The sequence below is a fragment of the Otolemur garnettii genome, unplaced genomic scaffold (assembly GCF_000181295.1).
Source record: "Otolemur garnettii isolate 467f Iridium unplaced genomic scaffold, OtoGar3 scaffold00043, whole genome shotgun sequence".
Taxonomy (NCBI): Eukaryota; Metazoa; Chordata; class Mammalia; order Primates; family Galagidae; genus Otolemur; species Otolemur garnettii.
The window spans coordinates 982,601-1,001,026 of record NW_003852438.1 but is presented as its reverse complement, the minus strand read 5'-3'; the positions used below and the strand labels follow the sequence as shown (position 1 = coordinate 1,001,026).

Genomic DNA, 18,426 nt, shown 5'->3' with positions numbered 1-18,426 from the left:
TTTTTTTTTTTTTGAACTTCCTTTGGTATTGCAGAGGCTGCTGCCTCAGCATGTTCTTCCTACTTAATTTTCTCATTCCAGTTTTTATGGCAGTGAGGAGATTTCTAGCTGCAGTTTTTCCACGACCATCTTGTTTTGGTTCGCTCACTATACCTGAGACAGTTGTTTTTTGGAAGACTTTTTTGCCTGTTTATCTATTGTTTTGCCACTCAGCTTCCTTAAGCTTGGTCAGCTTGTTGAATTTTTGGTTTACATCTTCTAATGTCTCCAAATCCATCCAGATCTGTATGAGTAGTTTCCTTTTCACTTCATTTCTATTCATAATCATTTGTAGTCCTTCACAAAGGAATTTGTTCAAACCTTTCCTTCATAAAGAAAGTTTGACTAACTGCTGTGCATATAAGATCTTTAGCATCATCTGGAATGTCCAATTCAAGCTTCTTGGCCCATTCAAGGCAATATGAAATTAATTTCTTAGTTTCTGAATGAAACTGGAGCATTTCTGAAATATGGCACAGCCTGTCGCACTTGAGGTATCTATCCTTCATTTATTTGAAGTGAGGGCCCTTGTTACAGGAAGGCATTTTGACTTTTTAATAGTAGCTTTGTTATGATTTAAGACAAGATCTTCATTCCAGACTGTTGGGGAACCCAAAGGACGTTGTAATTTATTTGAATCTTGACGTACTGTCTTCATGGCATACACTTTACACTTCAGTGCTGGAATTTGTTGCTTTTTGAGTCTTCTGTTTTCTCAGGGGTCCAGGTGTAACTGAGTGTCAGGAAAGCATTGGCACTTCTGAGAGTCGTAGGTGTTACTTCATAGGTCTACAGACCATCCTGTGGGTGAAACATAAAATCTTTAGGTGCAAAAGGATTCTTCCCTTTCATTTTTGCAGTATTTGTCTTTTTGGTGAGACTCCATCTGGATCTTTTCCATTCTTTTAATAGTTTGTGAACCCAAAGTATTTTCTTCACTATCAACTTTATAAGAAATGTCCTTTTCAGGTTTTGTTTCTCTGTTTTTGGTGAGTCTTCCTTTATGTGGTGCCTTTCTTTCTGGTTCCTTATTAGTGGTTTTTGAGACTGGTTTTCTTGTTGCAGTGGATGAGCCTGTTCCAATCTGTTTTGCGGCTTGATTAGCTGATCAAGTCACCCTCACCGATGTAGGTGCTACAGGCTCTACAGTTTATTTCTATTTTTAATTGTCTAACACTTTATTTTCAGGAGTTTGTCTTTGACCAGCTCATATTACTTGAACATCATTCCCATTATCAAGCTTAGTCTGCTCCATCTGTTTTTGGGCCTTTGACCTTATAATCCATACAGGAGATAAAATAGCTGTTTTTGGCTCAGCTTTCATAACATTCTGGCTTGATGAAAGAAAACAAGGCATATCAAGTCTATAAAGACTCACTTTAAATATTCTTCATGTTCAGCTTTCTCTGTTCCTTCAATTTTTGTAGTTGCTTCTTTGTATTTTTGGAGATTTTTTTGGGGGGGGTCATCTAGAACCAAGCTGTTGACCTTGGCAGATTGATACTGGCTTTTTCTAGAACAAGCTCTTGATGTCTCACCTAATTTAACAAGAATTCTATCTTTCAAGATTGGAATGTTAACATCTTTCAAACCAGTGTCTATTTTGTTCATATTCCTTATGTCTGTTTTGTTTCTGACACAGTGATTTCCTGTGAGCCATTTTAGTCCTAATCATTTCAGTACTTAAATCCTTTCTGCCTGGACTGGTAAAAATATGAAGACATCTTGAGTCACCTTCTAGCATGAAACCTCAACCAGATTCAAAGTAAAGGCAGCCTGAGTCTAGATGGCCAGTGCTGCCTTCAAAGTAGGAACAGCCTTTTCTCCCACAAGCCTGCACAAACTCAAACTTTTCTATTCTTTATATATTTTACACACTAATCCTTTTATTATTTTTTCTTTGTTTATAAATATGCTCTGTTGGTTGTCTTTTCATCTTATGTGTAGTATTTCACCATTTCTTTTCAAATATAGAGTTATAAACTGTGAATGAAATTATATACTTTAGTATTTGGTTTAAATATGAAATGTTTTCAATTAAGAATGTTTTTAAGAAAGAGGGGAGAGGGGAGGGAGGGCGAGTGGAGGGAGCATATTTGATGGGATCTCACCTAATGTACACAATGCAAGGGTACATTTCAAAACAACTAAGTGTATTATAAATGTCATTCTACAAAATAAGTGAGCTGATGGTTATGTTAATTAGTTTGATTTAAGCATTCCACATTGTATATCAAATCATCACATTGTACCCCATAAATGTATATAGTTATGATGTAATAAAAATGAAGTAAAAAATGTTCTTTTTATTTTTTGAGACAGTTTCACTTTGTCACCCTTGGTGGAGTGCCATAGCATCATGGTGCACAGCAACCTCCAACTCTTGAACTTGAGATTCTCTTGCCTCAGGCTCCCAAGTAGCTGGGTCTACAGGTGCCTGCTACAACACTCAGCTATTTTTTTTTAGAGATAAGGTCTTGCTTTGGCTTAGGCTGGTCTTGAACCTGTGAGCTCAGGTAATCTACCTGCCTTGGCCTCCCAGAGTGGTAGGATTATAGGTGTGAACCACCGTGTCTGGCCCTCTTTTTTATTTATTTAATTTTTTTTATTGTTTGGGATTCATTGACGGTACAAAGAATTAGGATATACTGATTACGTTTGTTATAGGCCCTCTTATAATTGTGTCCCACTGCATCCCCGCTCTCTCATTCCTCCCACCTTGTATTAGTTCATCTACTGCCTTCCTGTTAGAATTGAATACATTTATTTCTTGCTTCTCTATTCTTGTGATGCTTTATTAAAAAGAATGCATTCCGCCTCCACCTAGGTTAACACAAAAGATACAAAGTCTCCATCTTTTTTAATGGCTGAATAGTATTCCATGGTATACATATACACAACTTTCTAACCCATTCCTGAGTTGGTGGGTATTTAGGCTGTTTCCACATTTTGGCAATTGTAAATTGAGCTGTGATAAACAGTCTTGCAAATGTCCTTATGATAAAAGGATTTTTTTTTTCTTCTGGATAGATGCCCAGTAATGGGATTGCAGGATCAAATGGGAGGTCTAATTTGAGTTCTTTGAGGATTCTCCATATTTCCTTCCAAAAAGGTTATATTAGTTTGCAGTCCATCTAGCAGTGTAAAATATTTTCTTTTCTCCACATCCACGCCAGCATCTGCAGCTTTGAGACTTTGTGATGTGGGACATTCTCACTGGGGTTAGGTGATATCTCAGGGTGGTTTTGATTAGCATTTCTCTGATTAGGGACAATGAGCATTTTTTCATATGTTTATTAGCCATTTGTCTTCTTCAGAGAAGGTTCTATTTATCTCTCTTTGAAATATTCATGATAGATTTTCTCTTCTCTTACTGTTGGCTGATGTATGTAAACTAACATAATAGCTATTTCCCAATCCCTTCAACACTTGAATCCAACCTTGCTTGTTAATTTTATGTCGCTTATGTTTAATTTAAAAAAATAAGATAAATGCAGTCAGCAGTACAAGCCTGAGCAGGCAGAAACAAAGTCAACTGATGACAATCAGTTGGACTTTAGGCCCCATCTGATCTGCAGATATACATTTTTTGATTAGCACAGTGTTGGTTTACAATGTCTCAAAAATTTATATTTAATTGCCAAATTGTTTCGTGTTAAAACAGATTTTGATTATATCTGTAAAATGTAAAACCTAGGACAGCTGGAAATGCTGGCCTGAGTTTCAGGGTCAATGACAATCTTGAAAATCATTCTTTAGATTATTAAAATCCCCACTATTTTTTCTTGTCTCTCCATCACTGACACGAGGGGCAGTTGTCATTTCTGACTTAGCTCTGTTATCCTCATTCCCTTACATTACCTCCTGGGATCCTGCAGTCATTTGAGTTTGTGTGTTAGCTAAAAGGAGGCCAAAGAAGGAAAAACTGCCCTGTCCATTCGCAGCAAGACCAAAAGTATCGGGAGAGGTTTGTAACTGTTATTTCCCAGCCAGGGTACCTTCCTAATCATGACTGTTTAAGTTAAAAATTCTCAAGTTTAACATTTTTAGTAGAATGATGTTATGTGTCTTGTCAGGTTCAAAGTCGGCAGATGTGGGTAACCAGGTAGAGAAAGTTTCTTAGCGCCTTGCAGCTCTGTCGTGTGATAAGTGGCAGGCTCCTAATTCATAAGCTCCTATATGTCAATGTTATTTTTTTTTCTTTTTACTGATTTTTTTTCCTGAATCTTGATGGTCCTAGTTTTCTAACTATTGAAACAAACAAAAACCTTTATAGGAATTTTCTTTTGTAATTCTATGCTGTTTTAATAAGACAACAGACACATTTCACTCTCTGTGGCCTTTTCTATGTTTTTTATTCTTTCACAAAAGTCAAATTTTGTTAATGCTGAATGTCCATGAACAGATTTTAAATATTTCACCATATCTTAATAGAATAAGTCACATCCCCAGTCTTTCCTAATTTTCTTGAAATGAAGTTTCTCCTCTCCACCTCCCATATATCCTCATTCTAGACAGGATAATGATATTAGGATGAATTACTGTGTTTCCCCGAAAATAAGACCTACCCCAAAAATAAGCCCTGGCAGGATTTCTATGCATTTGTTAAATATAAGCCCTACCCTGATAATAAGACCTAGTGATGGGTAAGGCTGTGCAGTTTATCTGCATAGCCACGGCATGCATTTCAGTGTGGAGTGGTAAGGAAGACTGGAATACCTTTTATCTGCCATAGCTCCTTTCTCTGAGCCATTAGCACTTGTGCGGGTTTGCGTGTGGTAACCACGGTCGCAGGCATCCTATTGCACACGTGTGAATGGCTAGGGGAAAGGAGTTCATGCATCAGTAGCGCCAGCCCCACCAACAAGGTCGGTTCCTGAAGAAGATGACTGTCAGGTTCCAGAAGAAGATGACTTAACTGTATTTGAATAAATGTAGATTGTTGTATTATACTTAATAAAAACAAGACATCCTGGGTGGTGCCTATGGCTCAAAGGAGTAGGCCGCCGGTCCTATATGCTAGAGGTGGTGGGTTCATCAAAACCAGCCCCAGCCAAAAAATGCAAAAAAAGAAAAAAAAAATCCCCTGAAAATAAGCCCTAGTGTGTCTTCTTGAGAAAAAAATAAATGTAAGACAGTGTCTTTTTTTCGGGGAAACATGGTAGTACTAATTTTTATACACGAGGCCTAGGTAGCTCCTAGACCTGACAAGAAAGCATCTCAAGGATGAACAGGCTTTGCCCCTTTCCTGCCTTTCTCTTCTCACCCTAAATGGCTAAGAAGTCAAACTAAATGCTTGAGAATTCTTTTTTTAATTTTTTAACTTTTTTCTTCAACTCTTCTTGGTCTCCTCTTACATACTTTTGGAATAGATCACCAAAAGTGAGAAATAACTCTTATTATTACAGTAGTCTAATTGCTGTAATAAACAGGCCTCAAAATGTTTTGCTTTATTTTCTTTTTTTCCTCACTTAAGGCATAGAAGAACAGTTTTGAAAGATGGCTTCCTCCACTCAGATTTTTAGGGACCAAAATTGACAGTGGCTCTACCACCTTCAGCATGCAACTTCTAGGGTGTCCCCTTGGGGGTTGTCCCCATTACTGCCAGACAGAAGAAGGAAAATGTGTGGATGCACGTGCATGGCAAGTTTATAATCAGTTGGTCCTGGAATTGGTGTTCATGACTTCCTCTCACATTCCATAGGTCAGGGCTCAATTATATATCCAATCTAGGTGCAAGGGAGGCTGGAAGTGTAGTCAGGCTTGTGACCAGAAGAAGAGAACACAAATTGTGACGAGCATTTAGCATCTGTGCTACAACTCGGTTATGTTGAAGAGAGATGATCCTGAAGAGCCCTTTTAGGATAAGCCATCGGAAAATCACCCTAAGAAAAAGTAGGAAGGATCCTTAAAGTTGGACATGAATAAACTTTATCTTCAAAAGCAGTATAACCAGCTCTGTGGAGAACAAAGGAAGGAATCCTTTATGCTTGGGTCAGAGTGATAAAGTGGAAGAGAACCATCTCCTAAAATAGGCAGCAGCGTCATCACAGTGGTAGTAAGCACCAAGAAACTCAAAGGAAAAGGAGACTTATAGTGCTAGAGTCCAAGGTCTCAAGTCTAGTTTGACTTCTCCCAAGGATGTTTTCCTTTGTTTAGCCCTCTGAGATGCTCTCCACCTTATTTTTATCATATATAACCACCATTGCTTATGGGGATCCCAATTCCATCCAGACAACATATGGACATTGTTTTGTATACCAGGCACTAATACTAACAATAGAAAAATACCAGTTAGAATTATACCTTGGGACTTCCTTTGTTGTGTAGTTGATGACTTGGGAGTAATCTACATTCTCTGCAGGCTATTACTTATATTCCTCTGGCAGTCTTGTGACCCCATCACTCTGCTTTAATCTTGAGACAAGAGTAGGGCAGTGACAATTCACCCAAGGGCCATGGCTGGAGGCTGGTGTTCAGCCAGTCTGCACTTGGCATGGGCAGCTAAGGAGCAGCAGCCAGCACACGTTGAGGGGCTGCCATCAACTTGGTCTGACGTTCCTTCCTTGCTTACCATGGTTTCTTTTTCACTGCTTTCTCCCACAGTCTGCACTCAGCTAAGGATATTTAGTGATCTCCTCCAAACTTCTGGCAACTCTCTCTTCTTTTTATACTTTTGACTGATGACTTCACATCATCAGACAGTGGGGCAGCTTCTAGACCCTGCAATTTCATTAGTCTCCTTGTCTATTCTGGGCAAGATAAACGATCCAAGACAAATAGAAAGGCTATTTGTCTCAACTGCTGAAGACTTAGATTTCTCGGGGTTTTGTACCATGCTTCACTTTTACTTCCTTCCCCCATCAAACTTCTGACCCTGTTCAAATGCCATGTTCTACCTAAGTAATTATTTGAGGTGATGTTGGCTTCTGTTTAATTTCTCATTCCTTTAATTTTCTTTTCTCTCAGTGAATGCCATTTGTTTTTACCAGACCCTCGTTTCCTTTGCCATGTTTTAGGTACCTGATAAGTCAGAACTTAGCAGTAGGCTTAAAATATTATAGGGAAGGAGGCAGATGGCAGCAGGCTGCACAAGTCTGGGGCAATATAAATTGGTCCTCAATGAGGTGTTGGCTGAAATTGTGGAATAATGAGGTAAAAATCCTACAAATTATATGAGAAAATGACAAATGAATAGAAATTAAGGAATGGTAGGCAGGATAGGGCTGTCCTTGAGGTAAGGCCTTGGAAACAATTCCAGTATTCTATGCTTCACAATAGGTCAGAGGAGAAATTGGGGTAGTAGTTTGGATTTTTAAGGGGGAAACAGAGTCCCTCTTGTTTAAACTGAGGATATTTCTGGGCCAGCCTTTCAGAACTGTAAAGAAATGTCAGTGCTCTAGATATTCAGATTCCTATTTTTCAAAAATGTCAGAAATGCAGCTCAGAGTCAGCAATACTTCTTAATCTCCATGGAAAAATGTTTATCACCTCCCTTAAATAAAATGAAAAGGGGTGGGTAGGGGTGTGTGTATCTGTCTGCTGGGGAAAAGTTCATTTCTGCTTTTAGACCAGAGGGGCCCATGATCCATAAATGAGAAAGAGTTTCTGGATTTGAGGGTTTGTGTATCCTAAAAGGAGTGAAGGCTCTGAGGGAGATGAGCTGACTAGGAGGAAGACCCCCAGAGGGTGAAGGGCTTAATGTAAGCCGGTGTGAAATGAGGTGTTGTAGGGCATTAATGCTCCACACTTCCATCCTGAAGCCTGAATGTCAAGCTTGAAATCTTCAGATAGGAAATTAGGGCCCCATACTGTGGAATCCGAGAGAACATTTATCTTCATGTTGATAATACAAAGTGTAAAAAAATGAAATGATGGGTTCACATTTCACACACCTAGTTTTATATTTTTCAAAACTAATGTTCAAGAATGCAGTCTTGCAATAGCGTTTTGTCTTGATTTTCTGCAACACCTTGTTCTCAGCCTCACCTTTAGTTCTCTCTAGGATGCTTCTAGTCATCACTCAGAGTCTAGGCTAGTATCCAAAGGCACAATAAACAATGGCATTGCTGTTTTTATGAAGGCACTAACGCCTATTTTTGTGTTCCTGGTAGCAAAACCACTGAGTTCTTGAGCAGACTGAACTCAGAGTTGCCAAACAACAGTGCCTGTCCCACTGCTCTTCCTGGCCCACGATCCTCAACATGGGTAAGTGGAATGTCCTGCAAGGGGTTTTTAGTGACTGAAGAATAAGGGCATAGAGTGCCCTGTATGGCTTAAAATGCTGGAACCCATGGCAGATGACATGATCTAAAACTTTAACCTCAACTGTTGCCCAAGCTATAAAATAATGCTGAGTTTGTTGCCTATGTTATGGGTACCTGGTCACAAATGTCAGCCTCAGAAAAGCCCTTGGTCTCAACCAGTCATCTAAGTTCCCAGGTCTATCGTAAACCTATGGAGTGAGTACAGTTTCTGCCCAGAAGGACAAAGTGGGGAGTGTCAAGCCTATTACTCTTGCCTTCAAAACCTGAAGACACAGCTAAGTCAGACTGTGTGTGTGTGTAGATGTTTCCTGACCAAGGTGACACCAAGAGCTAAAGCTTAAAAGATTAGACAGTAAAGACAGTCATTCCAGGTATCAGAATTAATCAAGACACAGAAGCAAACATTAAGGTTTAAAGGCAGGAAGCGTGGCTTGTGTTGGAGAAGAAGGGTTACATAGCTGCAGTGTGGCAAAGTGAACTAGGAGGCTGGAGAAGGAAGGAGCCATGAGGACTCTTTCTCAACAGTGGTGCCCCTGGCAAGTCAGGCAGTGACAGTCCACTGTGCAGGTTGCCATGGGTGCCCGGGAGGTTTAACATTCCTGGCTTATGAGCCCCAAATGCCAGTAGTACCACTCAGATTTTGGGAAATCCAGTTATGCCCCCCATGGGAAGCTGATGGTGCTCCCCATAGACAACCGCAGAAATTTGTATAGCACATGGGAGAACTTGGAACTCATTCTTTGAATACTGACAGTCTTGAACATTTTCAAATAGGGAAAGTTCAAGGTTAGATTTATGCTTTCACAGGATCCCACTGGTAACCTTGTGAAAGATAGGTCTCAAGGAATAGAAAGGCAGAGACGCTGTGTATTAGGCTGAGTGAAGATGGATGAAGACTTCAACTAAGACAGCAGGGGAGGGAGCAAAGATGAAAGGGCAGGTCAGAAAACTGCTTAGAAGGTGAAAGCTGTGGGGCTTAGTTATTGACTGGCTAATGGAGGCCAAGATAGTAGGTGATATGAAGGATGACCCTGGGAAGGAGTTGTAGTTAAAAGAAAAGATGGGTTTAAGATTTTAAAAATCTTAGCTTTTCCAGGATTTAGGCATATGAATAAGTTGTTGGGAGACTTGATCTTCATCTTCCCCGATCCTGTTCTCATTAGGGATCATACATTAACTTGTCAAAATGACCCGATGACACTCCTTGGGAAAAGGTCATTATACTCTGCAAATCTTTAGGTGTTCCTTTTTTTTTTTTCTTCCTACTTCTAATTTGGAGCTCCAAAGTCTAAATTTGTCAATGTGGGCTCCATAAGTTATATTAAGTGAAATCTGTCACCTGTCTCTCTTCTTTGCAGGGCTCTGGGGGAAGGAGTTGAGAAGCTGTAGGTAGTGGAGTGAAGTCACATGTAGGTGATAGCCCTAGACATCTGTCTGGATAGCCTCACGCCTGTGAGGGAAGTCACAGGGGAAGGGAGGACAGGGGTTGGAGAGCTTTCCCAGTCTGATTTGGCCTACGGGGATGGTCTTGTTTTCTGTCTGAGGTTCTCCTTGAATCCTGTGATTTGAAACACCTGGCAGTACTATGCTGCCTCTATTGATTTTTGACTCGTTTCTGCAACTTAACAAGATCACCCTGAATTTTAATATTATCCTCCAAAGCATTAGCCGTGTCTCCCAGAGCTGCATTTTCTGTGAATTGATTAGTACATTAGTTACATGATCCTCAGAGCTATCAATGGAAAATATGGAACAGGATTGGACCTCAGCTGGTTCCTTATGAACTGCGTGCAATAGCTGTTCTCATTTTGACACCAAACTGTTAATAAGTTGTCCTTGTTCAATATATTTAACTGACTTTTTACCCATATTGTAATACTCTTCTCGTTCTTTCTAATCCATATGCATAGAATTCTGAGAATGCTTTGCAGAACCATTTCTAATGCTATAGAGAAATCAAATATGTACATTGCACTTCTGGGAAGAACATTTTCTTCTCTGTTAAAAGAGGACCCTGCAGTTTACTTTAGCCCTGGTCAGTGCACAGACTGTGAACACTGTGTGGTTCCCATCTGCCTGGGTTGTGATGAGTTGGACGAATTGAAATTTGTTTGGTTTTCAATTTTCATTTTCCTACCTAATGGAATTTTCCTGAGAATATTTTCTTCTTACGCTTTTCGTATTTGAATGTGGATCTGCCATTGGCAGATGGAAATTTAATAAATTATGTCAGTGAAAAACTGCAGAAAATTCCTTTAAGTGTTACAAGAACTTTTTTTTCTTTAGGTTAGGACTTCAGACAGGGTTCACACTTACACAGGGATTGATACTGTTTTCTGTACACGTGTCTGTGTGTGTGTGAGAGAGAGAGTGTAAGCAGAAGTACCTTCTTCAACCATTATCGGATATTTCCTTTTTTTTCTTTTAAAGATAGGGTCTCACTCTGTTGCCCTGGGTGGTAGAGTGCTGTAGCATCATAGCTCACAACAACCTCAAACTCCTAGGCTCAAGTGATCCTCTTGCCTCAGCCTCCCGAGTAGCTGGGACCACAGGCACCTGCCACAATGCCTGGCTATTTTTTGAGACTGCGTCTTGCTTTTGCTCAGGCTGATCTTGAACTTCTGAGCTCAGGCAATCCACCTGCCTTGGTCCCCTAGACAGCTAGGATTACAGGCGTGAGCCACGGTGGTGGGCCTGGATATTTCTGAATACTGGATAACCTGGATACTAAATGCTTTCTAGTCTGTGATTTGCTGCCTGTACTTCTTCTACAAAGAACATTTACTTCAAATAATTAAATTTGTATTGTATTAAGATACAAAATCAGTTGTGATTTGTTACCGCAGCAATGGAAAATACACAGACTTTAAAGTATGGGGTGGAAGTGGGATTCAAGGGGCACACGTACAATTGTTATTTGACTTCTTTTCCTGACCTCAAGTCAAATTTGTTATTTGAACATTTTAAAAAGTGAGTATGTGATACATGTGTGCAAATTAAAATAACCAAACTGCACCGACGTTTGAGACCAGCCTGAGCAAATTGCACCAAGGACACTTTTTTAATAAGATGCTAAAATTGGCATGTAAAGAGGTCTGGTTCCTTCTGGTGTTTCACTGCCTCAAATCCTTCAGTGGTTCCCTGTCTTCAAGGATGAAGTCAAATGCCTTAGCTAAGCACAAAGCCCTTTCTGTTCTCTGCTTCTCTCTTCCCCTAGATTCTGTTTTTCTGTCTCTCCCTTGATTCTCTCTCTCCCAGATTCTCTCCCCCCCAGATTCTCTCCCTTCACCCCAACCTCCAGACTATCTCTCTCTCTAGATCTTCCTCTCTACTCCTCTAGGGTCTAGAGACCTGGCCTCGAGTCTGAATCTTTGCTCCTGCAAGTGTAGTCCATGGACACCTGGGAGCTTATAGGGATGCAGACCAACCTCAGCCCTCCTGAATCAGAGCCTGCATTTCACACAATCCATCGGAGATTTTGTGTACATGTTCATGTCCGAGGGGCAAAGGTCTAGAGCTCTAGCAATATCCTATCTTAGTGCTGTGAGCCCTTGGTGCAGTTTGGTTATTTTAATTTTCACACAGGTGTCACATGCTCATTCCTTAAAAAGTCCAAATAACAAATTTGACTTCAGGTCAAAAAAAGGCCCCATAACAATTGTATGTGTGCCCCTTAAATCCCACGTCTACCCCATACTTTAAAGTTGTATTTTCCATTGGTGCTGTAACACATTACCACTAATTTTGTGTCTTAATACAACATGAATTTGTTGTCTCAATATTTCTGGAGGTTAGACACAAAAAATGAATGTAAGATGCTACAATCGGGGTGTCAGGAGGGCTGGCTCCTTCTGGAGGCTCCGGGGACATCTGCTTCTTACCTCTCTAGCTTCTCTTGGCTGCTGGCATTTCCTCGGCTCCTTGGTGCATGGCTCCCTCACTCCAATCCCCGCTCCTGCCTCACAACATCTTCTGCCCTCTCTGGTCTTCTCGCCTTCCTCTAATAAAAGACCCTAGTGATCACAAAGGCCCACCTGGATAAGCCAGGCTACTCTTCCTATCTCAGGATCCCTAGTTTCTGCACGGTTCCTTTTGCCACATAAAGTAACATACACCACTGCTGGGGATTAGGATGGGCATCTTTGGGGAGGACTGCTCTTTAGTACCCCCACAATTCTAGTTGTTCCAAGTCATTAGCTCTGAATTTCTATTGACATCTATTGATAACTCTTGATCAGTCAATTTTAGGCCTTATTAACTCCTTTCTTCCCCCTCATTTTCCTCGTCATTCAGACTTTCCTTATGAGGACTACATATTTTCTTACACATGAGGACATATTTCTGCATTTTCTTAGTTTTCGTTGAACATTTGATTGTCTTCCTTCAGCTTTTGGGACTGTTCTACAAAATGCGTCTTGATGCAAATTTCCACACCGTTTTCCATTCTGTGCCTGTCAGACAACTTGTTAAATCTATTCCCCTTTCCTACCCCATTTCTCTCACCTCCTGCTTCAACCTGTACTGGTTGTTCTTCAGGCCTGCTAAGCGGCTGTTTTTCTGGGACCTCCTAGCACACAATGGCTTTCAATATCCTCTGCATATTGGATTTACCTGGGGAGCTTTAAAAATCACTGATGCTTGGTCTGTATACCCAGAGATCCTGCTGGATTGTGGCCTGGGCTTCGGGGTGGTGGTGGTGGTGGTGGTGGTGGTTTAAAACTCCCCAGGTGGTTCTAATGTGTAGTCAAGGTTGAGAATCACTGTTTTAAAGTCGTCTTGGGAATTGCTTTTATTACTCCCTGATGTTGGGTTCCCTGATTTCTAGGTCTCATTCTTTCCATTTTCTGGCTTTAGTTCTTTGTTTGGGTGGAACATGTTCCTAGTAGCTTTCTGAGAGCAGATGCATGAGATGTAATCGTGTTTGGGCCCTTCCACGTCTGAAACTGCCTTTATGTAGCCCTCATATTTTGGTTGGATGTGTATGGTTGATGATCTCAAATTGGAAATAGTTTTCTGTCAAATTTTTGATGCCATCGTTCATTAAACATTGGTTCCTGAGAAACCTAAGTGCATGTGAATTTCAGGCCTCAGATGAGGGTTTTCTCCTCCTTTCTCTAGAAATATTTTAATATCTTCTTTTTCTGGTGTTCTGCAATGGTGTAACTTGGAGTGAGGATCTTTTTTATTCATTTTCACTCTGCAAATTCATCTCTAGTTCTAGATGATTTTATTGTGTTATTTCTTTGATTTATTTCCTCTTCACTTTTCTCTTTATGGAATTTTTTATTATTCAACTCCGAGGCCGCCTCCATTTCTCTTTTAACTTGTTTCTTTTAATTTTTTTTTCTCTTCTAATTTATCTTTGATTGCCTCTTTTCTACTTTTTGGAATAGTTTCTTGACTTTATCTCCTGGAATATCTTACTGATTTGGGGTTTCTTGTGGGAGGCAAGGGAGTTTTTTTTCTTTTAATTTTCAAGCATACCTTTTTCTCTTTTCCTCTGTTGTTCTTAAAAGATATATCACCTCATACCTTTCAGAGGAAGCAGGGCGGGGAGCAGAAGAAAACTTCAAGGGAAGGTGCTGAGAGGCTCACTGGTTCAGGTGCAGGATTTTATAGAGTTAGTCTGTGACATGGCGTTTGACCACTGCGGCCTGCTGGGCTTGGTGTGCCTGGTTTGGTTTACCCAGAGAATGCACTTTTCATTTCCTGTTGGTGCTGGTGAATGAGCATGTGTATTTGCAGGGCAGGCGTGGGCATCTGGGGCTGAACGGCTTCTATTGAGGCCTGCTCCTTATTCCTTTCCTCCCACCTCCCCACCACCCATCCGTCTTCCAAATAGCTGGTGTCTCCATTTTGTGGCCCTCCTGTTGCTGGGTGGAGGAAGTCGTTTACCTGGGGGTGTCCTCTCACCCCTCGCTGGCTCGTCTTCAAGGTTGCTCTTTCCTTCTCGATGTCACCCCCCATGTCTTTATCCACTTTGTTGCCCCAGATTTTCCTCTGTGAAGACAGATGTCTCTTGGCTTTTAAAGATACAGTTTGTGTTCATTTCGTTTTGTCTTCTGCTTAGGGTAATTTTTCAGAGAAGGGAGAAGAAGCATCTTTACCACGTAGAAAGAAGTTAATGCTTGTCATAGGTAGAATTGGGTATCTCTCTCATCTTCCCACCCCCCCGCCAATTTATATGTAGAAGCCCTAACCCCTAGAACCTCAGAATGTGATCTTGTTTGGAGAGAGGGTCTTTATGGAAGTAATAAATTACAGTGAGGTCTGTAGAGTGGGCTCATATCCAGCAGGAAAGACAGCCTTATAAAATGGGGTGACAACACATAGAGGTGTCCATACAGGGAAGATGATGTGAAGAGACTCAGCGAAGACGACCATCTATCAGCCTTTCTGGTCCTCTGAGGGAACAAGCCCTGAAGACACCTTGATTTTAGACTTCCAGCCTCCAGAACCATGAGACAGTAAATTTCTGCTCTTTCAGCCACCAGTTCATGTGGTGCTTTGTTAAGGCAGACCTCGCAAACTCATACAGGGCTACTCTTTAACTATTCATATGGTGCCCTCTTAATCTGATTGCTGCTCTTTGAAACACAACTTAGCCTCATCCACTATGGGAAGGTGTCCTGGATCCAGTTTGATTAAGTGTCCTCATTTTTGACCTCCTCTATCAGAACACCTATCACACTGTGCTTTAAGTGTTAATAATCTTGTCTTGTCTGACTTCCCCATTAGTTTAGAAAGGTGTGAGGTCTTGGATCATGTTTTGACACAGTCCTTGCACATACAAGGCTTAAATGTTTATCGAATGAATACATTATAAGCACAGCTTTGGGGGAAGGTGAATAAAAGTGTATTTCCATTGAATGACAAAAATTCAGCACTGATATATACTAAATAAATATTTAATATTGAAGTGTGTGAATGTGGTGTCTTAGAAACTTCTGGCATGCAGAACTAAGAAAAATAGTGATCAAAAATACGTCCCCTTACTATTATTTTTGAACAGTAACTTCCTTTCCTTCCTGGGGATCACAGCTGGGGAAGCAAGCATAGCATTGCAAATGACTTTGGATTTCTCAGAGATAAGTTGCCAGGTGACTTCCCAGGTTCTGTGGTCTTCTCAGAATCTTGTAAGTCTAATAACCATTTTTCCTCCTGAGTCAAAAACTAGATCTGTATTCTTATAAAAGAACAACAAGGTGGTAGGTTTCAAAGGAAAGTATTTAAATAGAATTTAGGTACTTGGCTCGAGTCATAATATTTGCTTTAACTGTATATTTTACAACGACTTTGAATCTCTTAAACGGAAGCTATTGCCTTCCTTTCTTTCCTTCCTCCCTGGGTCTTCTATAGAATATTTGTGATGGAGACTTCTTTAATATAAAAAGAAGAGGTCATCAGAGAATCACTCCTCTCTTCATTGTCTTACGAGGGCCCCTCTGTGGTTAGGCTGTAGAGAAAAGAAAGTCAGAGGATGTATGTCTCCCTGTCTAATGTTGCAGAGTTTGGATATATAAGGGCTTTCTGAATACTCGGAGCTCTACTATTCTAATACTGCCATAGATGATATAATTCTGAAAGCTTCTCTCTTTTTCTGGAAAGTAGCTCTTACTGCTGGATGGTATATGTGTTTTTATTGTTACAGAAATGGAGGAATGAATTAAGTGCTTGAGAAAAATTATATTAAAGGGAAAGGGAGAAACAGCTTACATAAGCTTTATGGATTATGAGTCCAGAGAACCAGGCCTGAAATATGTCGCCTGCTGCCATGATGCCACTAGTAGTTTTATGAGCTTGGTGAAATTTCCTAAGTATTAGCTTAGCAGGCTGGACTCTCTGCCTTACAGTGGCTGGGCCAGAAAATCAATCTGAGGAAAAGAAAAATATATGACAAACAGAAAACTTGAACTATCAAAAATTCCAGAATCAATGGTCACTACGCCAGAAGCCCTGACATGGTGGGTCAGAGAGACTGTTCTGTCACATGTGCTGGCCCTCCTGTAGCTTCTGTGCTACTGACTTTGTTTTCCTCCTCAGAATACAAATAAGCTTCATACAGATTAGGGATGCAAAGACTTAGAAAGTAATGCGTCTTTGAAATTATATAGTATCAATCACCAGTTGACACATTTAATAGGCTACCATAAATGAGCCATAGACATGAGTTTCCAAAGATAGTGCTTGTTTTTAATATTGACTGATCAGCTAGTTGGAACATTTTTGAAAATATCTTTAACTTTCCACTAGAAGGAATAAACTATATTGGTTATCTCTGAGGGGATATTTTTAAAGCTTAATTAAACAAACATTTAGATCATCTTTTAAAATGTGCTGGATGATTGTGCTTACAGTACCCTTCTTTTTATATATCCTAAGGGACATCTTCAGCCATACACGTTAATCACTCAGTGAACAAGTGTGCATGGAGAGCTCACTGTAGCGCAGTGCACAGGCTGAGGTATGGGCACCAGTCCCTTGGTAGGCAGACTGGTGTACTGTGGAGGTACTTCTTCATGTGAAGTTTTCATTTTCTTTTTCTCCCCCTCACCTTTACAGGCCAGAAGCCAGGCTTATAAGGATTCACTAAAGGAGGAAGAAAACCAAAAATTGCAAAAGATGAAGGAGGAACAACGTTGGAAGGTATTTACAGGACTCTGCTAGCTATTGACAGTGGTTTGCATGAGGTGCAAGGTAATTTGGAAAAGTTTCTGAATAGAAGTACTTGGATACATAAAAATCCTGAAAATTAACATAACTGTTGACAACAAAAGGTGAGTTCTGGGCTTAAGAGTGTGGTAGTGGCTCCTTCTGGTCAAAACTTTCATGGTACTTGGCTTTACTGGGGATCATGGTGCGTCTGCCATACTTGGTGCCAGTAGTTCTTAAAGATGATACAGCACACACGGACTCCTCACCTGCAAAACAGAACACAACTGCTGTTAAACCAAAGATATATGACGTTACAGAGGATTTCATATACCTTTGGGTGGAAATATTAGAATGCTTAACAAAGAAAGTAGTCATACAAAGTTATGAAACTGGTTTAAATATTCACCTAAAAATAGTTATACACGTATAGTAAGACGTAAAGATACACTATACATGTGGACAAATATGCAAGGTGTTGCCACATATTCTGAGCAATAGAAAGTGTAATGAATGCAGAGCTTCTAAAGAAAAGTGCTTAAAGGATCATTCTCATTGTGATGTGAAATCCTGGTACCCTACCGTACAACATTCAGTGCCATGGTCAGATAGGGCACAAGCTCCTCTGCGTAAGATGAGAATGATGAGAAAAGTCAGAAAGACCAAGGGTTAGCTCCAAAGAATTTCAGTCCAGATCATTTAAATAAGCAAAATAGCCAGGTATGATGGCTTGTACCTATAATCCCAGCACTTTGGGAGGCCTAGTTAGGAGGATTACTTGAGGTCAGGAGATCTAGACAAGCCTGGGCAACATAGATAAGACCCCATCTCTAAAACAAATGAGAAAAATGAAGCAAGTATGGTGCACACACTTAGGGACCCAGCTATTCAGGAGGCTGAGCCAGAAGGATTGCTTGAGTCAGGTGTTAAGAGGATGCAGTGAGCTACGACAGTGACCCTGTACTCCTGCCAGGGTAACCTATCTTGAAATAAATAAAATAATGATCTGCATTTAATTGAATTATTTATCTTTCCTATCATTTTTATTTTCTAGTATTTCCTGTTCCCAACTTGATCATTGATAAATCCTGTCATTATTTCTTCTAGAATCTTTCAAATCTATTTCAATTATACAATTAAGGAGAATTTTAACCCCCATTTTGATTTCCTTGATTTGGTTGAATTCTTTTTTCCTTGTATCTTTGTCCCACAAGGGGACTTTTATATAATTGTATATAAAAATCTCCCTGTGAAGTAGACTACAGGTATTCAGGGGACCCCTTGACCCTTTTCTTTGTTTCTTTTCTTTCTTTTTTGTTCCCTCTGTCACCTAGGCTGGAGTGACCTGTTCATAGTTTACTGTAGCCTCAAACTTCTGGGCTCAAGAGATCCTCCGGTCTCAGCCTCCTAAGTAGCTGGCACTACAAGCACGTGCCACTATGCCTGAGTAAATTTTAAATTTTTTGGC

At 40.3% G+C, this 18,426-nt stretch overlaps 1 protein-coding gene across 3 annotated transcripts in view; it reads left to right on the top strand.

Annotated features, from left to right (window-relative positions):
• EPSTI1 (epithelial stromal interaction 1) overlaps positions 1-18,426 on the top strand; it is a 102,777-nt gene that overhangs the window by 52,912 nt on the left and 31,439 nt on the right. For all 3 annotated transcript variants that reach the window (XM_023513627.1, XM_023513626.1, XM_023513628.1), the window contains exons 7-8: positions 8,154-8,247; positions 16,869-16,952. In XM_023513627.1, coding sequence (XP_023369395.1) covers positions 8,154-8,247; positions 16,869-16,952 — 178 coding nt within the window. The remainder of the gene's footprint in view (positions 1-8,153; positions 8,248-16,868; positions 16,953-18,426) is intronic.